The sequence below is a fragment of the Echinops telfairi genome, unplaced genomic scaffold (genome assembly GCF_000313985.2).
Source record: "Echinops telfairi isolate 266 unplaced genomic scaffold, ASM31398v2 ScPeMD7_31;HRSCAF=116, whole genome shotgun sequence".
NCBI classification, from domain to species: domain Eukaryota; kingdom Metazoa; phylum Chordata; class Mammalia; order Afrosoricida; family Tenrecidae; genus Echinops; species Echinops telfairi.
Window position 1 is genome coordinate 9138061 of NW_022103928.1, and position 24559 is coordinate 9162619.

General features: G+C 39.5%; 1 protein-coding gene across 1 annotated transcript in view; it reads left to right on the forward strand.

The window, feature by feature from the left end:
- The first annotated feature begins 3153 nt into the window (after positions 1-3153).
- MDFIC2 (MyoD family inhibitor domain containing 2) overlaps positions 3154-24559 on the forward strand; it is a 166531-nt gene continuing 145125 nt past the window's right edge. Inside the window, exons 1-3 of the mRNA XM_045290118.1 lie at positions 3154-3159; positions 15801-15888; positions 20920-20964. Of these exons, the coding sequence (XP_045146053.1) occupies positions 3154-3159; positions 15801-15888; positions 20920-20964 (139 nt within the window). The remainder of the gene's footprint in view (positions 3160-15800; positions 15889-20919; positions 20965-24559) is intronic.

Consider the following 24559-nt stretch of genomic DNA (forward strand, 5'->3'; position numbering starts at 1 on the left):
CGAGATTTCTTTGAGTTGATTATTTCCTCTTTTGATATGTAAATGAGCACTTGAAAGTTGAGCCTTATTCATTCTTTCTGCAATAAGTTTTATCAGCTATTCAGATCCACACATAGTTGAGATACTCATAGCTCACAAGGTGAGGTGACTGGAATGGAAAAAGGAAATTTATGGAACCAGATAGACTACTTTTCCGTGGGGCTCAGTGGATCAGTGATGCACATTTTAAGCAGGTCACTTCTTTATAGTGCAGTCTTTCTTGTATGACAGGCTATTTTGTATACGCAGTTCTTCTCACCAAAATACCAAAAATGTTCCCCAGTCATTAAAACCACCCAAAATACTTTCTTTGAGAACTACTATATGCTTCACTGGGAGAAACAGAAAGGATCAAAATTTAGCCTATTTTTAAACAAGGCAACTTGTTCAGTGTTAGAATTCTTACCTTCCATGGAGACTCGGGTTCATTCTTAGACAATGGTCCTCAAGGGCAGTCACTACTTGTCTGTCACTGGAGCCCTACATGTTGCTGTGATGCTTAACGGATGCAGGGTCTCCACACAAAAACATACTAGGAAGAAAGTCCTAGCAATCTATTTCCAAAGAATCACCCAGTTCTCACAATGGTCTGATCCCATTGTTTAGGAGGTCCCCATCAGTCAGGGGCTGACTGGAGGGCATCGACCAACAACACTTTATAAGTTCGTTTGGATTGCTCTTGAAATAAGTGTGCCAAGGAACTGTCTCATCTGCCATTCAGTGGCTGTGTTGCAGTGCTAATGAAGGGTGTGGACTGTGCTGAGCTGAGCTTTCCTTCATTTCACCCAAAGCTAATCCAGAACAAGCCTTCGTAAATGGATGTCGTTTTCCTATTCTCATTGCCTTTTTGCCACTCATGGATTCAGCTTCTCAGTCATCACTAAAAGGGAAAAGGCATCAGGGAGGGAGAAAACTCTGCAGTGATTTCTTCCATTACTGCTTCTCATTAGCATGGCATAATACTGTATGCCTTTCTATGCCAGGATGCATTTTTTGCCACTAACTTTTCTTTTGTGTTTCAAGATCTTCTGAAAAGTGTCAGAGTGAATTGCGCTATGCATCAGCAAGCATTGTTCTTCATTATGTTCTTATTATCACCTCCCCTGGTTACATTCAATTTTGACTAGTTAAATGAACATTTTAAAGTACGTTAATTCTGTACTTGAATAGCACTTAGAAATTATGAGAGTCAAATGCTAAATGATGGAGCTTATCAGAATGCATCCCAGAGTTTCTCTAAGTATGTTTTGTAATTCCCTATGGATGTTAACAGGCACTGCCCAGAAAATTAGAACACAGTCAAGTACATTTTGGGAAGCTTGGATTGAAATATTTACTTTAGTGCATAGCTGTACAGAGACAACTGTGTTAACGGTGCAGGAACTAATGCAAGGGTGGGAGGTTTCCAGTATTTCCCAAACATATTGGAATATATATATACATATATACATATATATGTGTATATATGTGTGTGTGTGTGTGGTATCTACTCTATTAGCTTCTGCCTAGAGCAGCAAGCAAGAGACAAAACAGTCTAGCCAATATGCCACTTAAAAGCTGTGGGGATTTGGACATTTAAGACTTCAAATTTGGCCCCCAGGCACTGTAGGGGGTGCCATTTATATATAACCTACAGTGTGAATAATCCGGTCTCTCAATCAAGGTTCGATCAGAAAAGTAGAACCCCTTGCTATTGTTCGGTGCCATTGAGTCAGCTCTGATCCATAGCTACCTTATGCGCAACACGGGAAGCACTACTGGTGTTGTGCCATTCTTACCTTCTGCGCTTGAGTTCACTGCTGTAGCCTCTGTGTAAATCCATCTCATTGAGGGTCTTCCTCTTTGGGGGGGATAGTCCACCAAGAATGATACCCTTTTCCAGGGAACTGGTTTTCCCTGGTTAACATGCCCAAAGTACTTGAGATGAAATCTCACGTGCTCACTTGTAAGGAGCAGTCTGTCCGTCTTCCAAGAAAAATTATTTGCTGCTCTCATCATTGTTGTTTGGTATCACCCATGTGGCTCTAACTCACAGCAGCCACATCTACAACAGAAGTAACACTGCCCGGCCCTGTGCCACCTTTAAAGGCATTGCTCTGTTGGAGCCCATTGTTGAAGCCAATTATTATGTCAATCTGTCTCCTTGGAACACTCCCATCTTTTGCACTGACCCTCCGCTTGACCAAACACAGTGTCCTTTTAAAGGCAATGATATCTCCTGATAACACGTCCAAAGGACAATATGACGTCTGGTCATCATTGCTTCCAAGGAGATTCTGAATGTACTTTTTCAAGAGAAAGCTGTCTGTTCCCCTGGCGGTCCACAGTACTTTCCACGTGCTTCACCAACACAAAAATGCGTCCAATGCACCAATTCTGCTGCCATCTTCCTTATGCATCATGAAACTTCTGAATGCACCAGTGGAGCCACTGAAGAAAACGTTCGGGTCAGATGAAAGTTAGCTTCAAAGCACATCCTTTCTCTTGAAGCAGGTTTTTCCCAAAGCAATACGTCATTTGATTTCTTAACCACTGTTCCCAGGAGCCTTGACTGTGGATCCAAGCAAAATCCTTGACAACTTCAATCTTTTCTTGTTTATAATGATTTTTTCCATTGGTCCAGTTGTAAGAAATTTGGTTTTCTTCAAGTATAATTTATAGCAAAGGCTGCAACAAGCAAGGTGATATCATTTGCATCTCACATGTTGTTAATAAGCCTTTCTCCAATCTGGTGCCGCATTTCTTTTTTATGTACTCCAGTTTCGTGGATTACTTGCTTAGCACACAGATGAAATAAAGATGGTGAAATGATACAACCCTGATACATGCTTTTCCTGACATGCATTATGAGTGCTTTGCATAATCAATAAAATATAAGTAAATACCTCTTTGGTATCCTCTGTTTCCAGCCAGGATCCATCTAACAGTAGAAGTGGCTTCCTTTCAGCCATGTCCTATTGTGGATCCAGCTTTAATTTCTTAGATCTTCCTGTTGATGGTCTGCTGCTGTTTTGAATGATCTTCAACAAACTTTTACTTGCACATAATATTAATGATATTTTTCTATAATGTCTGCATTCTTTTGGGTCACTTTTCTTTGGAGTGGGTACAAAGATGGAGGTAATTTCCAAAATTGTTGGTATACATGAGTGAGTGCCTCATCAGCTTGTTGAAATATTTCAATTGGCAATTTGTCCATTTCTGGAGGCTTTTTTTTCTTTGCTAATGCCTTCAGTCCAACTTGACCTTCCTCCTTCAGTATCATGGGTTCTTGATCGTATCGTACTGCTTGAAATGGTTCAATGCCACCCAGTTCTTCCTCATGTGGTGACTTTGTATTCTCCCTTTTTGGATGGTCCCTTCATCATTCAGTATTTTGCCCACAGAATCCTTCAATATTGTAACTCAAGGTTGAAATGTTCTTTTTTTTTTTTTTTCAGCTTGAAATATGCACAGCGCGTTCTTTGTGCTTTCTAACTCTAGGTCTTTGCACATTCTTTATAAAACTTGACTTAGATTTCTAGAGCAGCCCTATGAAATTTTCTATTCAGTTCATTTACTTCATTTCTTCCACTTGCTTTAGCTACGCTATATTGAAGGACACGTCTCTCTTCTACTTATATGTGGATCTTTTCTTTCTTCCTTTCTCATCTGCTAGTGACCTTTTGCTTTTTGTCATGAGTGATGTTCTTCATGTCATCCCACAGCTGGTCAGGTCTTCTGTCAGAACTGTTCAATGAATTCAACGCTTCAAATACGCTCCTCAGATAGTCTGGAAATTCAGGTGGAATATTTTCAAGCCAGATTTTGGTTCTGTGGGCTTGTTTTCGTTTCCTTCCTCTTCAATCCAAGTGAGCAATTGCTGATCGACTCCAGAGTCGGCAGCTGGCCTTGTTTGGGCTTCTGATATTGAGCTTTACTATTCGCTTCCTGCAGATAAGGCAATTTGATTCTTACATATGCCATCTGGTGAAGTCTATGTGTATAGCCACCAGGAATATTACCAGGGGCGGGGGTTGGGGGTGTGTTTGCAGCGAAGACGTTGCTGCTGTTGTTGTTCAGTGCAGGCAAGTCAGCTCCAGCTCATAACGGTCAGTCCTGCTCCATTTTCATGATTGTTCTTACGTTTGAACCCACTGTTGCAGCCACTGTGTCGGTCCCTCTTGTCCAGTCTCTCTCTTCTCACGGCCCTGGCACATCGCCAAGCATGATGTGCTCTGCCAGGGCCTGGTCTCCCCTCACCACAGGTTCAAAGTGAGGGAGATGTTCCTTGTTTCTAAGGAACATTCTGGCTGTATTCCAGTCAAGACAGACTGTTTGTTCTTTAGGCAGTCCGTGGTACGTTCAGTAGTCTCCACCAGCACCATGATGCAAGTCACAGATTCTTCTTTGGTCTTTCACATTCTGTGTTAAACATTCACATACATATGAGGCCATGGAAAATAACGTGGGAAAGAAAGAAAGAAGATACCATGACTGGGTCAGGCGTGCCTCAATCCTCAAAGTTACAACCTTGCTTTTCCACACTTTACAGAGGTCTTGTGCTGCAGGCCGACCCAATGCAATGTGTTGTTTGATCTCTTGCCCACAGCTCCCTTGAACATTGACCGTGGATCCAAGCAAGATGAAATCCTTGACGACTTTTATCTTCTTCTCCTCATTCTTCTTCATAGAGTTCAGGTTCTCTGCTTAGCATACTGATTGAAGAAGTATGGTGAGAAGACACAAGGTGGGGACACACATTTCTTTATTTCAAACCTGGCAGGATTCCCTTGTTCTATTCACGCAACTGCCTCCAGATCCATGCACAGGTTTCACATAAGTGGAATTCCCACTCTTCTCAAGGCTATCCATAGTTTGGTGTGGTCCACAGAGCCAAAGGCTTTGTTTTGGCATTGGCAATGAAACACAAGCAAACATCTTTCTGCTATTCTCATATTTCAGTCAAGATCCATCAGACATCAGCCGTGATATCCCTTGTTTCATGTACTCTTCTTATTTCAGCGTGAGTTTTATTAATGTACTGTTGCAACTTTTCAGATGATCTTCAGGAAAATTTGTCTTTTATGAAATTCTTCTATAATTTTCACACTGCGTTGCATCACGTTTCTTTAGAATGTGTGCAAATATGGATCTCTTTAGAACGAGAGCCAAGTCTGGAAAAAGGTTTTAGTCTTGTTCAGCTTCATTTCTATCATGAAAATCATATTTTCCAATTGCTGTTACTACTCCTTTTTCCTACTTTATTCCAGTCACCATTGATTATTAAACTTGATTGCAAGTGCGATCAATTTCAGACTGAAGAATTTAGTAGAATTTTTCAATTTCTTTAGCATGATCTTTAACAATTGGTGCATAAATTTGAGCAATAGTTGTATTAAGTGAACTTCCCTATAAGCATGTAGATATTATTCTGACACAGACAGCATTGTACTTCAAGATAGATTTTGAAATGTTCTTTTTGATGATGAATGCATTAGCATTCTTCTGAATTTGTCTTTCCTGAAATAGTAAATCATATGATTGCTTGATTCACAATGACCAATATCAGTCAATTTCAGCTTACTAATGCCTATACTACAGATCTTCATGTGTTTCATTTAGTTTTTATGATTCCCAGTTTTCCTAGATTTATATTGCATACTAAGATAGTTAAGGTTTATTGTGCCAACCTGGCCAATAAACACATTTGGGATTAATTGAAGGGCAGAGAGATAAATGGCTCAGTGAGCCTCGCCTTTCTAGTTCACAGGTCTCTTGCTCTCTCATGGTTTGGAGCAGGGTGCTGCTGCCTTAGCCAGTTCCCTGCTTCAGCTGGCAAAGCTCACTTCCTGCAAGACACCCCTGAGGAGAAGCCACATGGACCTACCCCTGATGCCGCCCTGGGTGCTGAAGCAGCCCCATGGAGACTCCTGCCAGTGCTGAGATGCTTACACACTCACTGATTCGGCTTTCCTCCTGAATTAGGCATCATTGCATGCGTTTTGTGAGATTGAGGAGGACTTTGTAGATCGATGTCAGGCATATGGGTTAATGTTGGATTTATGGGCTTGGACAGCACTGGGTTGGGATGCTTTCTTAATGTACACTTATCCTTTATATAAAACTCTCTCTTATACATAAATGAGTTTCTGTGGATTTGTTCCCTAGTTTACCCAGACTAACACACATACATTCCATGTTCCGATTATTAATGAATACTTGTAGCAGTTTCTTCTTATTTAGAGTCATGCTCCATCTCACCTAAATCATGAAGGCTGCCTCTACTTTAAAGATGCAGCTCTGCCCCATTTGTATTTTGAATGCCTTCCAACCCAAGGCGCTCATTATCTGGCACGAGATCCGACAACATTTCAGTGCTGGTCACGAGGTTTTCAGCAGCTCATTCATCAGAAGCAGACAACCTCTTCTGTCTTTGTGGTCTGCTCTGAGTCCTGAAGTTCCACTGAAATCCTTCACCTTGGGTGACCTTGGCTGGTATTTGAAATACTGGCGAGGTAGCTTTTAGCATCAGAGCAACACTATCACCTCAGTAGGAGGTGCATATGATGTAATCGGACACCAATGCTTATTTGGTGAAGTCAACAATTGAGTACAATGGACTAACATTGATGACAATTTCCCTTTTAATTGGATTAATTTAGGAATCATAAAGCCTGCTCACAGATCCCACATCTACCACTTGTTAGTATAAAAGAATGAAATGAAAAATAAAATAAAATCTAAAAGATTTTACTCCCTTATATCTTTCTCAAATAACAAAAACTATTGAGAAGTAAAGGAGTCCTGGTGGCGTCGTGGTAATGTGTTGGGCTGAGTTCCAAAAGGTAGTTCAAAACCAGCAATCGCTCAGAGGGAGAACGTGGGAGCTTTCTATTCCTTAAAGAGTTAAAGTCTCAGAAACCCACGGGGCAGTTCTATGCTGCCCTATAGGGTCACTGTGAGTTACTGACTTGAGGGCAGTGAGGTTTTTTTTGTTTTTATTGTGAATTAATTTTACCCTTCTTTCAACTTCAAAGAAAATTTATGAGAAAAAAAGATATTTTCCTCTTCTGATACTGTTATATGCATCTCAGGGGAGACATATCATTCAAAACAAATAATTTCATGCTTTTTATCAGAGAAGCAGATAAATGTAATTTATGGAAGGGGAATTCCCCTTTATCATCGCCAGTCAATTCCTTTCCTCTTTGGGCCATATTTTTCCCCAGCCATTAAAATGTTATCGTGCCTTCTCCAAAGATCTCAATTTTTTTTCCTTTAGAATTTGTATTTAGTAACAAGTGTGTGTTCTTTAATCTCTGTAGCACTATCCATGTAGGCCCTGTGTAGTTTTACTTTAATAATTTTATAATTTAGGAACATACTGATATTTTTTTCAAATTAGTCTCTATAGTTCTTCAAAGGATTATTTCATCTTATAAAACTTCAATTAGAAGAGCTTATTTTTTTTATTTGGTTTATAGTCCTTTAAACAATACAAAGGCATCATTTGTGAATGTCTGGTCAGATGTTAGAATTTCTTATTGGGCCAAAAGTTCTTTTAAAATGAAATTATCTTTGATGTTTAATTTATTTAAATGTCCTGCTTTAAGGCTGACCCAAGAGAGGTGGTCTGAAGAAAAAGAAATGATCAAGAAAGCATTTTCCCTCTGTCCCTCCTGGCTTAAAAAATAAAAAAAAGAAGCAACACATAGGTTGAACAACAAATTCTATGTAAAAAAAAAAAAATGGTTTACTGCCCTTTAGAAACCCCTAGAGAGTGCAAACTCATTGGACTCAGCTATTAATGCAGCAATGTTATGGGGGAAGCCCTGGCAATTTGCTTCCATAAAGGTTATGATCAAATAGAAAATAGCTTTACTGTGTAATGCATGGGCTAGCCCAGCGTCAAAATTGACTCAGTGGTCATGAATTTGGTCTCCTACTTGCCAGAGATGATATGTTAAAATGAAAAAAGCACACACATACAAATACATAGTGAGAAAGTTAAAGTTTATTTTGCCAACCTGGCTGATAAACACATGTGGGGTTAATGGAAGGGCAGAGAGATAAGTGGCTCCATGTGCCTCGCCTTTCTAGTTCTTGGGTCTTTTGCTTTGTGATGGTCACACAAGGGTGCAGGTGCCTTAGCCAATTCCCTGCCTCAGCCAGCAGGGCTCAGTTCCTGCAAGACATCCCAGGAGAAGCCCCATGGACCTACCCAGATGCAGCCCTGGGTGCTGGAGCAGCTGTGTGGAGACCCCTGCCAGCGCTGAGATGGTTACACATTCACTGACTCGGCTTTCCTCCTGCAATCACCATCGTAGTGTATGTTTTGTGAGATGCAGGAGGACTTTGTGGATTGGCGTTGGACATATGGGTTATTGTTGGACTTGTGGCTTGGGCAGCACTGGGTTGGGATGTTTTCTTGATGCGCACTTAACCTTTATATAAAACTCTCTCTTATACATGGGTTTCTGTGGATTTGTTTCTCTAAAGTACCCAGACTAACACACATTATTAATAAGATGACAAGAATCTAGACAATTCATCGTCAAACAAGCCGCCCACCTGAGTGAGACGTCAACTGAATTGACAGGGAAAAGCACCCCAGCCTGTTGATCCAAGGATAAAAAATAATAAAATTCAAACCCGAAAGAGGGAATGGTAGCAGAGCTTAAATTGTGAACACCTGGTTTGTTGAAGGCCGCAGATGACAGTGGAAGCGGAAAGTTCATTTGCAGGGTCCCCACGTGCAGTGAGTCTCTTGTGAATCCTCTCTGACCAGGGTCGAGGGATGTGAATGGCTTTTCTATCAGAGAGCACACTATAAAGTCAATTGGGGCATTTTCATTAGGTTAAAATCTAATACCTTATTAAGTTGTTCTCCCTTTGGACTCATTTTAAAATTGTTTCCGTTTTTAATAGTTTTTGCTGTCTCTCTGATTGAGGTTTTCCTATGTTTTGTCTAGTCATTGCGGTTGAGCTCTTTGTTTGTGTGTTTGTTTCTTTTTGTGTGCTATGTGAATTTCTGTGGAAGAAATCCAGCCTAGGTAGATCTATAGAGACACTAATTGCATAGGTGCATGGCAGGGTATGATAGGGGAACTGGGAAGCTAATAATTACTGTGAAAAGAAAATGTTCTGAAATATAGTGTGAGGATGATTGCACAATTTTCTTAATATGATTGAATGATTAAATTATTGATGTGTGAAGTATATGCCAATACAACTATCTTTAAAAACCCTGACAATTGAAAGAATGAAACAAGAAATATCTTCTTACCCCAAAGAGAGAGACATTCCTACATGTTAACATTTAGGGTAACTTTTACTGACATGCGGTATTGATTAAAGAGGCATTTATTTTAAACATCACTATACATTGGTCAATAATATCTATTAGTATACATGGTTATTTTAAATAATTATTAACAATGAGGGAAAGTGTACTGTACTGTAAGAAGCCAGTAAATCAATATCTACTTATTAATAAATAATTTCAAAGTAATTTAAAGTATAAACTCGGCAAAGCACACTATTTGAAGAGTAAATGACATTCTACATTGTTGCAATCGCTATCACTCAATTATTTCAAAACACTAAGATTTTGAGTGAGAGAGAAGAACTGCTATTCAGAAATTTTCTTGTAAAATAAACAAATTGCCTCTAAATGCACTAAAAGTTTAATACATTTTATTTAAAAAGTAATATTCCACAATTAGTAAGAAGCCTATATTCCTCTTCACCACTACAATATAATTTTTAGAAGTTAAGGAATAGAACCTCATTTTATTGTTTTTAATTTTATAAGCCATCTTTTCCCCCTAAAGGATTTTCCAGTAGATTTTATTTAAATAAAGACCTCCTCATAGTCAAAAAGACAAAATCCTATAAACTCTACATAGTTATCAAGTAGTCTTTTAAAGGTAAAGTCTATACGATCATGATAAAGTTAACTTTATAGACTAATAAAAATTAATTTTAAACTTACAGTTTCCGGTAACCACTTTATTTTAGTTTTTTCTCACTTTCCCCTTACAAGTGTCTAATTTGAAAAATACTGAAACAACAAAAAAGTGAAATTACATACATATAAGCAATTGTTTACAATAGCTTTATTTATAATAACCAAAAGTAGATACCAGTATTATCATCCCTATTTTACAGATGAGAACACTGAGATGCCGGAAGGCTGCCTTTGTTAGCACTCTCCCACCACTCCGACAATGACGGTCTTACTGACCTGGATGACCTCACGCCGTAAGCTGTTAATGCTGGCTACTTGACCCTCAATTCCAAATTCCGGGGAGAGGATTATATTAGCTAGCTTACATTATCTGTTTCCCATCCAATCTGGTGAGGTCCAAGGACAAGGTTGCCTGGTGGTGCTGACCAACCTCTGAGTGATGACGGATAGGATCTGAGAAGGACAACGCTAAACAGGACTCCTAAAGTGCTGATGACGTTGGTAGCCTCACCTTCTTGTGCTCAGAGCTTTTGAGTCAACATTTCGGTTGATGGCTGAAAATAAACCTGCAAGTTCAAGATAGCACAGTATCTTTCCATTAAAAGTGACTGTTTCCAGGGCATAATTCCATCCTTCCTTCTCCCCAGGGTGACACATCCAATCCATAATAATTCTGTCATTGCCGGTCTTTACCTCTGGAAAGGTCTTCCCATTGGCCTGTAAAGGTGAGCTCTCTTCTTTCTGTTTCTTCTCACAATGTCTGTAATCCATCTGCTGTCGCTACCTTGTATACTATCACACCATCCGGGACCCCTGAACACAGACGTTGGGGGAGTATAAACTTCTCTCTAGTATCCTCATAACACCAAAGATACACCAACAATGTCTATGGAGAAAGTGACCTCTTGTTGGCAGGTGCCACCGAGTCTGTTTAGACCCATAGAGATGGTGCGCATCACGGAACACAACACTATGCTGCTGTGCGCCAGCTCACAATCGTTCCTGTGCTTGGGCCCATTGTTGCAGCCACGGCGTCAACACATTTCAATGAGAACCTTCCTCTTTTTTGTTTTTTTTTCCACTCTACCAAGCATGATGTCCTTCTCAAGGGACTTGTCTCTCCTGACAACATGTCCGTTGACTTTTTTTATTGCATTTGTTCTGGTCAAAAGTTAAATCACTGGTGTATCCTTTTGAGCCTGTTGTGTTTTAGAACTAAAAATGTATCTAAAGTGAAATATTCACCAGATTGTCTTAATGGCTGATTCATGACTGCAAAAGGGAGCATTATTTGCTTTAAGGTAAATTTACAAAAAATAGTCTGATATTAATGACAGAAAAGATTGGGGGTGGGTGGGTAAATAGCACCCCTGTGACTTCTGTGAAAGTCTTATGTCACCTAATATGTTTGCAACTGGAATCTCAGGAGGAAAGAGAGAACGAATGGGGTAGAAAAAATAAATTTCCAAAGTTTGGTGAAGAACATAAACTTGAGTTTCCAGAATTTCACTGAACCTCAGAAAAAATTCACAAATAATTATAATACCTAAGCATGTCATAATCAAACTGACGTAAATTAAAAAAAAGAATATATTTTAATTGCCACATAAACTAAAATAATATAGAAATAGTGATATGAATTAGTGGTAAAAACAGAAGATCACAAAAGTTACTAGCAACTAAGAATTCTATATCTAGTGCAAACGTTCTTTATGAATGGGAGAAAACTCTACATTTTTAGATATATATGAACTCAGAGAACTTGTCACTAGAAAACTTGCACACAACATAAAGGTCAAGAAATTTTTTTCAAGCGGGAAAAGAATGCTATCAAACGGAAGTGCAGATATTGTAGAAATGAAGAAAGTCAGAAATGGTGGTGGTGGTAGACATGTATGTGTATACACACATATATGTGGGACCCCTGGTGGTTCGGTGGCATACATGTTGGTCACCAGGTAAACAGTTCAAGGTTGCCATGGCTCCGCAGAAGAAAGACAGTGTTGTCTTCTCACAAAAAGATTTCTAGGCTTGGGAACCCTGGGGAGCAGTTCTACTGTGTCCTATGGGGTCACTAGGAGTCAAAATTGGCCTTGTGGCAGTGGATTGGGATTATAGCTATACCATTCAAGGGTGCTCCAAAAGTTTGTGGCAATGTTTCATTAATTTTTAATGCCATTTTCCATAGATTTTCTGAAGCCCTGCCCCACCCCACCGTGTGTGTATGTGTGTACATGCCATAAGGTATTTTACATATATGAGATTCTTTTGAGATTTTGTGACCTTAATATAAGGACACACGTGGAGGCAATGGATGCTGACACAAAGTATCAAAGGCAAAGTAAACACAAATATATTCCATATTTCTGATAAGAGATCCCTGGGAGGAAGTTACCATCAGCTGCACAAAGTGAACTGACTTTCTTAAGGATTTATCAGCTTTTAGATGACATCAACAGTTTAGATATGAAGAATAACACGCAGAGACATAAAATGTTTCTACACTTAATCTTGTATCATGCCAACCAATTAAGTAAAAGCTTTTAGCTTGATGAAATTATTTTTATATTTCATGGAATTGAAATATTCCATGAAAGTACTGAATATCAGAGTGAGGAAAGTGTCTTCAAGGTCCCCCAACTTGGCCCTGATAACGAGGCGATAGCTGAGGTACTTCAGGGATCCATCTGGGGCACCTGCGAACGCGAAATGTGAGAGCTGGTAGACAGAGACCTGAGTCCTGGTTGGCAACACCTTTTGTAGATTGCAATGCATTGATTGAGCACCAAAACTAGTTCTGGAAGGCACCTTTAACCTCTGATACTTTCCAGGTTAAACCTTTGTAATTGCCTATCCCTCCCCCACTGAAGCTCATTGTCACAGAGTTGATTCTGACGGGTGTTAGTTCATTGTCATAGAGTTGATTCTGACGGGTGGTTAGTTCATTGTCACAGAGTTGATTCTGACGGGTGGTTAGTTCATTGTCATAGAATTAATTGTGACTGGTAGTTAGTTCATTGTCACAGAGTTGATTCTGACTGGTAGTTAGTTCATTGTCATAGAGTTGATTCTGATGGGTAGTTACCCTTTAGGACAGGATAGAGTTTCAGAGAGGGTAATTCTTTACAGAAGTAAAAGCCCCATCTTTCTCCTGGTTTCTCACTGCTGACCTTGCAGACACCAGGGATGCCTATAAGGTTTCAACCAAGAACCAGATTCCTCAAAGACCTTCAGTATGTCCCACATCTGCTCTACCTTGTTCTCCCCAGACTTTCTTTCCTCCTGGATCAACCGCAGGATCTGCATATTCATTTCAAGGTCTCTCAGGAGACTAAACCTCCAACCTAACTGGAGTCTACGTCTTAGAATATTTTGTTCCCCAACAGTATCATTAGGTGAATGAATAATTGGTTTGTAGTTTGGCATCAATATTGAATACTGATTATGTCTTATAAGAACACCAGTGATATAAAATTGATTATTGAAAAATCAAGTTCTTGGTATCTATTCTTATTATCTTTACTGATGATTTGCATAAAAAATATAATGTTTCTATGTGTCCAGAGTGGTCATAAAGAATGATTACAAATAGTCACAAAGAACAATTCAAACTTGCTAACTTCTAGAATGGCAAATAGACAAATGAAAGAAATATGTTTCTTTAGCTTCTGTATTGATTCTGATTTTCTATCTTAATAACCCTATTAATATATAAAATTTAGATAATTGGCTTGACTAAAGGACAATGAACTAGTAATATTGTTATACTAGGCCTCCAAATGTGTAAGGAAGGGGATTAAGAAGATAAAACTATAGGGAAGAGACAAAGTCAAGAAAATTAGGAATTAAATAAATATTCTAGGACTTTGGGCAAAGAAAACACTTAACAGTTTTTCATATGCTGTTTTTATTTATCCATCAATGATTAATTTGTGGATGATCCTTTTAAATACTGAGAAATAACACTGGGGCAGAAAATAAGCTCTCGGTGAGCTCTTATCTCTGGTGAGGAACATAACCCAGGGTTCCGTAAGACATAAATGGGTACCTTTCATACCTCTATCTCAAGTGGGGCAGAGAAGGGGACAGTCATTTGAGGTGACCGGTATCAAGAAGGGTTCCAGATGGGGGTTGAGAAAGCCTTTCTAGGAATGGCTAAGAATGAACACACTTGTTTTCAAGGAGCAGCAGCAGCATAATTACATGGATCTAAGAGGCCCCACACCTCTAGGGCATCTCAAGAGTTTGTGGGCCATCCTTTGAAAATCACATTACAGAATCCAACCATTCACGATTTCCTTAGCTGTCTACGGAATCTGGAACTTAACATGGATAATGGCAGGAACTGAAAGTTATTTTGGTATGAAAATTGGCTGATTAAGAAAGCTTTTAAAGATAATTACGCTGGGAGCAAAGTACAAGGAGAAATGAGGCTGGAAAAGCAGTGGGACTTGAGTGATGGACGAGGACGGTTGTCCAGGTAGAGACGAGCAGCAGGCTAAATTTCTTAGGCCTAAAAATAAATTTTATTTAAAAAGAAAAAAAGAAAAGAAAGCATATAGACATATTTAATATTGTTTTTCATCATAGATACCTAAAGATTATGTTTCCTTTTTTTATTAACCCTTTGTTAAAAAGTATGATCTTTGCCTAAGGAGCTCATTATAAATACTCTTTGAAATAACTAGACTGTCAGAAGAACTGAGCACGTTTTCCCTACCATCTTCTTGTTGCCTACAAAGAGTTAGAAATTTGCTTTCCCAAATGTAAGCTGCAGATAAACTGGCAGGGAAGATAGCTTTCGAGGTTTCTCCTCCTTTGCCTTGAATCCAGATAACCCGTGTATATTTTCCGATATCAGTTTTTGTACACTTTTACATTAACCCTAAATAATGAATGGGGGTGAGAGAGTGAAGGGGAGTGAACTCCCTCAATCTGAAGAAGGGTTCATTGTTTTTACTCTATTTTGCAGAGTGTTGTTTTAAATAAGTGCTAGCCTGGAGAAGGTTTTTAATGTTTTGAACCACAGGCTTTATATTACCTTAAAAAAAAAGAAAGAAAGAAACCTCTCAGCCGCAAGTTGGATGCTTCTGGCAGCAATACAAATCTAGCACCACCCCGGGAGGGAGTGTGATTTTCCCTGTGCTCACAGGGCAGGGGAATGCTGGACATTCCCAGACAGCAGGGAGGCTGCCCAGAGCACCGCCAGGCCGGCCCCCAGCCCCACGCCTTGGCCCTTCTCCTTTCAGAACCCACAGGTAAGTGCACTGTGATGCTCTGCTTACTGAGCTCCAGGTCCTAGCTCACTGCAAACAGGGCAAGCAAGTCAAGTGCAATGCACTACGGGTGCTTGAAAGTCTCCATGCCTTCAGAGAGCGCAGCTCGGCGGTCGGGTCATAAGTTCCTTATTCAAGCCAATGCATGGCTCCAAAGTTCCATTAGTGCTTGATTACTGTTTATATCTCTGTAGATCACTTTGCAGTATACTTTTCTACAAGCTAGTCAACAACATTAAAACAACTGTATGTTTGTTTGTTTTACAAATCGGTTATTCTTTCATATTCACTGTTAGTAGACCCTCTAGCTATCTTTATTGCTGAAAACGCAGCTATATCAAGTTTACTTCCCATGGCTTGAAAGATCAGTGAATACAGTGTGAGATTTTGATGTTAAGAAAGCCAGCCGCAAAACTGTCTAGAGGAAAAAGTTCCCACAATACGGCAGCAGTCTCTAAATTTAAAGCTCAGGACTATACATTTGGGTGCATGCTTAATGAATTTTTTATGTCACAATTTCTGTTTCTATTTAGATGTCAGAAACTGAGCTGGAGAAGACAAAAGTAAGATCGGCTGAGCATTTTGAAAATGATAAAAATAACATTTCTTGGGTGCAGGAAGGTGAGTGCTATTGCTGTCCTTTCCCCACTGCTGTAGAAGTCGTGCTTTTGTTTGTAAGCAGGAGGATGAAAATGCGGTTCAAATGGGGTTAGTGATCTGACTGTGAAAAAGGGCACATGGCCCACGTGTCGGTGAGGGTCTTGGTGTTGGAATACAGCTTCTAGTTTCTGGGTTGCAGGAAAACAGATGATTTTGCTGGTAAAACTTAGTACAGATTTTTAACCTTGGGTTGTTGTTTGTGTGTTTGTTTGTTTTTTATGCTTTACAACATCAGAGGTGGAGACATCATTAGAGGGCAAATATTTTTAAAATAGTAATTACATAACACAGGCCTGCTGGAGGGGAGAAATGGCCACAAATAGACTCATCAGTGGCTGCAATTAGAAGAGCCACCTTCCCGGGAGAGCAGGCTGTTGGTCACAGACACAACGTGCGCAGCAGGACTGCTTGAAATACACACAAAAATCGATATGTTCTCCCTCGGGAGAAGGAATTTGTGCACTTCTGGAAATATGGACAAGCTGGTGATTCGTGACTAGAGGGTTTGCTTCTGTCGCCTTGACCCTGGGAACGCCTTAAACGCCTCTCACAGGAAGCGGATCTGGTGCTTTACCTACATAAGCATGCTGGTCCTTTCCACCATTTCACCAATCCACTAACCTGTAAAAAGGCACAGCTCTTAAAGCCGGTGCCACTCTGGGAAACCGTTCTTTAAAGTCATAAGGAAGTCACATGCTGCCAAACAGTCAGAACAACTCCAACAGTGACAAGACTGCTTACTGATGCTTAGGGATAATTACCTTGAATCATTCAAGTAACCTAGGAAGATGCTATGATTCCCAATTTACAAGTCAGAAAACAGACTTAAAGAGTGTAAATAATTTTCCTAAAACAATACAATTAAAAAATGTCAGAACTTGAATTTGACACCTAATTTTGTGACCTCACAGGATGTGAACTAACTACCATGTTCCAAAGGGAGACAGTTTTCATTATTCATCAAGATATGATCTATGCTTACATAAATATATGCCTTTGCAGTGTTTACGTCAATACAACACTTCCATGCATATGTTTATAGGGGTAAAAAACAGAAAAACTACTTTTCCAAACTTCTAGATCATTCTTTATACCCAATTGTCCAGCAACCCAATTTACTACGGGAAGTGCTTTTCTTAGGCTCTATTCCAGGATGAGGAACTGACACAGACACGGAGTGTTCTCAGAATCATTTCCTTTAAAAAGCCTTAGGGCTAAATCGTTCTCCTTCTTTTTACTAAAAGTCTCATAGAATCCTTCAAAAATAATATAAAATGAATCTGTTGAACTTGGGTTAAAGATGGCCTTGCATTTTGCCCATGAACCCCAAATCCATGAAAGCAGTGATGTGTATGTTATTTTAAATTTAATTGCTTCATGGTATCACATAGAAATTATCATGTAATTGATAGACCAGTCAAATGTTTCCTAAAGAATTTTCTTTTCTTTTCTTTGTTAAAGTTTCCATTACATACAATTTAGACATTGAATTCTTTGTAATCTAGGAAATCTAATTTCCAAGATGACCTGCTTTATCCCATTTGGATACTTCATCTAAGCTACACTCAAATTATGTTGACTATATTTCATAAGAGGAAATTGAGCCAGGTGCTAGATAGCAACATCTTAATTAGGAATTATCGGGTGAGTTCATTTTAGAACATTAATGTCTTTTAATATTAAGGAAAAGTATATGTGTTGGCCGTTTTTTAAAAATCATTTTATTAAGGAGAGTACAACTCTTATCACAATCCATACATGCATCCATTGTGTCAAGCACATTTGTACTTTTGTTGCCATCATCATTTTAAAAGCATTTTCTTTCTACTTGAGCCTTTGGTATCAGCTTCTCATTTTTCCCCTCCCTCCCACACCCTCCATCCCTTATGAATCCTTGATAATTTATGTTATTATTATTTTTTCACATCTTACACTGACCAATGTCTCCCTTCACCCACTTTTTTTTAAGGGTAAACTAGTACCGTGGGGAAGGTAAAGCATTTGAAGTGAGACAGATGTGGATTTTGAATCTCAGCACAGATAATTTATTGGATGTCTGACTTTGGAATGTTATAGAACTTCTCTGAGCCTCAGATTCCTTAGCATAAAATTTGTAGACCTGCCTCATGATAGTGTGATAATGTCATTTCTGTACTTCTCTCTTCAAAATAATACCACTATATTTTGTAGGAGCATAGCTGACATTTGGAGCAATCTAACAGTAACGGCAGTGCCTGGTCGTGCAGTGTGCTCTCACATCCCCTTGTGTAGTCCCCACAGCAATCTCGTGAGCAGGCAGGACGGTTCCCATTTTCCAGATAGGAAACTAAAGTTTAGGAGAGGCCCTGAACCTTGCTCAGACTTGCATGACTGTTAAATGGAAAGTTGGGTCTTTTCCCAAATTCTGCTTTTTAACTTTAATCACCTTACTACTGTGACTGCCCCAGTGGTTATCAATGAATATTTAAATCCATCCACTATGTTATCGAGTTGATTCCAACTCACAGTGCCCTGATAGGACGGGGCAGAAGAGCCTCTGTGTGTTACTTTTCTTTTCTTGCCATTTTAAAACCATTTTATTGGCATATAACTCCCAGGTAATGCAATTCAAAAGTTTAATCATATCAAAAATAGTTGTACAATCACAAGACATGGATTTTGAAAGTAAAAAGAGGCAACATTAAAGTTTCTCTCTCTCTTTTTTGTTGCCATAAACTTGTTTGTCACCGAAAAATACAAGTTCATTTGAATTTACTTTTCCTCCTCTTTGTCTTAAGCCACTCCCTGTGGATTTCTAAGACTGTAAATCTTTTTTTTAATTAAATTATTTTATTGGCTTTGTCTTCACATATCATACAAGTTAATCATTCAATCATATTAAGAAGAGCTGTGCAATCATCACCACAATCAATTTCAGAACATTTTCTTCTTTCTTGAACTAATTGTTAACTCTTCATGCCCCCCACCTCCCACCAACCTTCCCTGCCATGCCCCTAGGTAATTGTGAATCTAGTTACTGTCTCTATAGACTGACATCCTGGATTTCATAGACAATGAAATCACAGAAAGCCCAAACAGGAAGTGAACAACCCAACAGCCCAACAGCAACAAACAGACAAAACAGAGGAAAACCTCAACTGAAAATAAAGCAGAAAATATTAAAAACAGAAACAAACTTAAAATGGGTCAAAAGACGGAATAAATGATGAGGTATTACATTTTAATCTAAGTACATCTGCCATAATTGACATTTACAATGCTCTCTGTCTGATAGCAAGGCTATTCACACCCTTCAGCTACAGTCAGAAGACATTCCCAAGAGACTTAATCCCTGGGGGATGCTGCAAATGGATTTAAGCTTCCACTGTCAGCCAGGGCCTGCTGCAAGCCGGATGTTCACTTGCATTTTATTGTCTACAGTCCTTGGATCACAGAGTCTGGGGTGCTTCTTCCCTGAGGATTTAGTTGATGCCTCACTAAGATGGCTACTTATTTGAAGACAAGCATTTAAGACCCCAGATGCTATTCTTTCTAATAGCCAGGCAGCATCTGCTTTTTTCATCACATTTGGCTATAACACCTCTATCTTCAGTGATCTCTTCAGGAGAGTGAATACCAAACAAGGCCATTTCATAAGAACTTAATTGTTCTTAGACCAGGGCTAGAATTAAGTGCAAGATCCAAATCCATTCACTTATCTATGGTTTATATATGTCTTGGGTTCATTGTAGAGACATCATTGTCATTGTATCATACAGGACATTATATATCCTCCCCCTGAACCATAATGCAATTCTATCGATAGTATAATTAATTTAGCCAATGGTGAAGAATTTGAAATATTGTTGAGAAAAGGAAATTATCCAAGTATAGAGTGGCTTCAGACCACAATTCATGAACTGTTGACTTGTACAGGTTCAACTGTTAGTGACTGGACACTATTTACACAAATGATGGCATTGGTGATAAAGCAAATCTTTCAATAATAGTCATTCATAAAGGCAGAACCACGCCTACCAGACTATGTCCACAATAAGAAAACAAACAGAGCATTCAAATGGTAAATTTCTGGTAGTCTCAAGCCACCATTCATCAGGCACCTTCAAACCAAGAGATCAGAATGAAGGTGTAACAACCTCTAATTCCATAGCCTTGCGACAGCGGTCACCTGCTTCTCCTCCCACTGGGGCAGTTCAACCTGAAGTGCGAGGGAGGCTGGAGCAGAGTTACTAAGGAGACTGTGTGTCGTTGCAGGGGTAGAATGCACCTCCTCTCTCTTGAAGCCCTGGTGGTTTCAAGTGGCTGACTTGGCAGTTAGCAGCCCAACACGTAACCCACTCCGCCATCATTCATTAACTCTATCCTCTTAAAAAATAAAGGAAGAAATAAAGAGATGCTCTAAAATGGTTCAAAAAGTTTTCTCATGAATGGCAAAAGCAGTGGCTTCAAACATCATACCTCCATTGCCTCTCTCTGGAACTCTAGAAAATACCAATGCTCCATTGCTAAAGTGTGGGTAACCAGAAGCATAGTTGACTAGTGTTGGTACAGGTACTTATTGAAATTATCCACACCAACCTGTGAGCATAGTGCCTGGCCTCAGAATGAATAGGCAAAAGAAAAAAACCACAAGAAACTATCATCCTTATCCTGAATCCTATTTGCTACTCTTCTTCAAAACTGCAGTCAATTTATTGAATACGTATAATTCAACATGTATTCGTCATGGCATTACTTGAACCAGGACTAGATGGGGTGTCAGAGAGCAATACAAACAAAGAAACAAGACTCCTGTACTTACTTATTTGTCTTCCTCTTGCCTGACTTGTGAGCTGTTTGCCTGTACCCGCCCCTGTCCCTCCGATAAGGAAGCCCTGATGCTGTGGTGCGGTAGGAGGGGGACTCCTGACTGCAAGGCTGGAAGTCACCGGCCACTCTGAGGGAGGAAGATGAAGCTCAGCCCACAGAGGCAGGTCTACTCTGTCCTGCGAGTACAGTCCTGCAGCATCACGCTGAGCTGGACGGTCCTTGATGGTGGTGAGTTTGGCTTTTGTTCCCTTCTCACCAGCCCTCCGTCTCCACATCAGATGAAGACGCCTGGGGGTATGGCAGCTACTTGATGGGCTGCCAAGGACAAAGAGCTGTCCGAACCCAGGTGGCAGTAGACTCAGATTGGACTTGTCTTTTCAGTACTGAAGAGCTGTTCAGAGCCAAGTCAGAGCTGTTATCAATAACAAGGCTAAAACTAATGTGTTTGAGAAACACCACTGGCTGAATTTAAAAATCACTTATTTTTAAATTATCTGTTTTATTTTGCTTCTAACACTCCACTGCTTTACAGGAGTCATGTTTTCATGAACATCTAGACTTCTCAAACTTTAGATTCCTCGCATTCCTGGGTCTCAGTTCTAATTCAGGAGTGTAAACCTCATGAATACTTAAGACCAGTGATTCTGGAATAAGAGTTCAGAGACCAAACTTAGGGAAGCCCAGTTTGTAGATAGCTAAAGAATCAAAATAGGATTTTGAAATCAGCAGCCCAAGTCTCTGGGTGGTGCAAATGGTAAGGGCATGACTGCTCACTGGAAGGCTTATGTTTTTCAAGCACTTCAGAAGGTTGGAATTGATTCTGCAGTCACATATTGGGTTGCCTGTTTAAGCTGAGCTGTGATGTATACGCAGTGGCTTCAGAACATTTGTAGAAAAATGGACTTGGGGTGGGAGTGGGGAAATGGAATCAAAAGCTAATAGAATTTTTCCACAAATGTTTGAAGTTGGCCAGTTTTTCATTAGTTTGATTTGCATTGTTATTGAATATATATATAGTAAAAGGTGCACCAAGATCATAATGCGTCCATGTACAATTCTGTGACATTGAGTACACTCTTCAGGCTGTGCAGCCATTCTTGCTTGTTGATACACACTCATTGCTCCCTAAACTTTGTGTCTAACCTTTTGATTTTCTATTGTTGATATGATCCCATAAGAAGTATGATGCTGAAGGCAGACATTATTTATTAACTAAGCTAAACTGTTGTTTGATTTTAAAAAAATATCAGGGATGATTTTGGTTTAAAGTTTCAGGACGTGTCAGTGTTGAAGGCAGTGGTTAACACCTATTTGCAAAGGTGCAGAAGAGGAGATGCTGAGAGTCAAGGAATTGGATATTGGTCCTGGTGAATGAAATGGGCATGTTGGCTAAAGGGTTCTGTGGGTGCATAGCTTCAAAATAAAGGGGAGAAATCTGACTGAAATATGGATGCAAGTTAAATGGTTGGACATAAGTTCTGGGTTGTCACTGCAGGTTTGCAGCAGGGCTAATATATTGAAGGCTGGTTTGAGAATACAAAGCTGTAACTGCCATGAAAAGTGGAATGGGGCAGGTGGAGGAGACGTTAAGGCAAAAGAGTGGATGAGAGCTAAAATACCAAATGCATTCAGCAGCCCTGGAGTCAGGAAAACATGGCCTGGATCAAGGTCATAACAAGGAGAGGATAAAAATACACCCAAATGTGAAAAGCTCCACGAAGGAAAATTTGACATAACATAGAAGGTGGGGGTGAGAGGAAAGGGATTGCAGGTGGAATAAGATGGCATGTAATGTCCCATTAAGCCAGGGAGCATTCTGGGTAAGCATTTCAGTGCTTGCACCTTACACCATTTGATATGGAAGAGAAACATCAAAATGCAGGGATGGAAGCCCTTAAATTGTTGCCATTTGCAGTTTAAAAATCACAGCTTCACCAGTGTTTGAATGGCACATAATTTTTTAGAGTGCTACAACTTCTCTGAGTACTTCCTGAATTTTCAGAAAAAGCTGGAAACCTGGATTTCTATGTGAAAACTTCTGATTTCTAAATGTTAATTAATAATGATCAGAAAGTAACATGCAAGGCAAACAAAGTAGGTTCTGTGGGCATATTTCAGCCCACACATGATCAGTAGAAATCTATAACTTCTGTCCAAAGAGTTTTTGTATTTCTGAAAAATCTATCACAATTTCCTGAGAACTGTATTTCTATAATACTGCTGTATCAGTACAAAGGAATAGGTAGGCAGGTAGGGAGATAGATAGATAAATAGAGATAGACCCTGATTACCCTAAAAATTGTTAATTAAGAACATTGAAATAGATTGTTCTTTAAAAGATTAGCTATTTGTAATTCTATTAGTGGGACATCCTTTTCATGGATACAATAAGTAGAAATAACAAAATCACCTTAAATTACAAGTATACGCTCTATACATCAAAACAGTAATACTGTAATCTTCTAAATATATGTTTGGTCTTCCTAGTAATTAGCACATTGGCTGATCCCTATCAGTGTCCCATCATAGTGAGAAAATTCATGTTTCGAGGGAGGATTTCTTTCTTCCTTTCTTTTTCGACAACGAGCAAATTTTTCTTACCTTCCATAAGAGGAATGTACAAGGTATACATCCTGTAGTTATTGTGAGAGAAGTATAAAACCCGGTGCCCCAAATTGATTCTGATTCTTAGCCACCTTCTACAACACGGGAGAACTGCTTCTTAGGGTTCCAGAGACTATAAATCTCTATGGAAGCAGATAACCTTATTTTTCTCAAAAAGAAACAGCTGATGGGCTTGAATCATTGACCTTTTAATCTGTGGCTTTTTTGATCTGAGTCCTTGTATATAAGTCATAGCATAATGATGACTCCTTTGGTGATTTCTGAACCATTCTTTAGCTACATTTTAGAGGGAACTCCCCTAAACTCACTTTGTGGGAGGGATGTTATGTCACCAATGACTTGGCACCTTGACTACATTGATGATTACTGTGTAATCAGAATTCATAGCTAGTATAGATTACTCTGGGAAACATATAAGGCAGTCATCTTCTATATAGATTCGGAAACCTTAGAGGGCAGTTCTACCCTGCTCTATAGAGTCGTTATGAGTCAGAAAGCCCTGGACAGCAGTGGAATGTGAACAAACCAATAACCCAACGCACCATAAACCAGAAGTCCAACAGTAATGTTCCCAAAGGATAGTGCTTCTATAAGAATTCCATCTCATTCCCCACTGCCATGCTTGCTCGCAGATGAGATGGGGTGAAATGTTGCTCAGGCGCCTTATTGACATTGAGATATTCACAGGCCTTCCCTTTAAATCAAAGCAAATAGAGTTTACTTCACGCACTCCAGAAGCCATTTCACAGCCTGAGCATTAAAGTTGTTCTTTTAAAACCATGCACTTTATTCATGTTAACAGCCCTCTAATGATACTCCACTTGAACTCCCAGACAACGGGGTAGATTAAAAACAAAACCCCAAAGATATCAAAGGTGAAAGTGTGGCAGTTCCTGCCCTCAAGGAGCTCACCGATATAAGAGGGACCCACGCCAACATTCCCACTCAGAGAACTCTCATGTTTACTAAGGTGGCTTTTTGGAGTCTAGCTTTAACATGAAGCCACAGCAATGTCCATTTTTAATTGTTAATTCCCTCAACTAGCATCTTGAAATTCCTTTTACTCTGCGCAAGAAATGGAATCATGAGCTCTTATTTCTGCAGTATTCATTAACTTGTGGCAACGTGTTACATAATAACTAACAGAGGGGTGCGGAAAGGGTAATAGCTGAGTGGAATGCTATAGATATTAGATGTG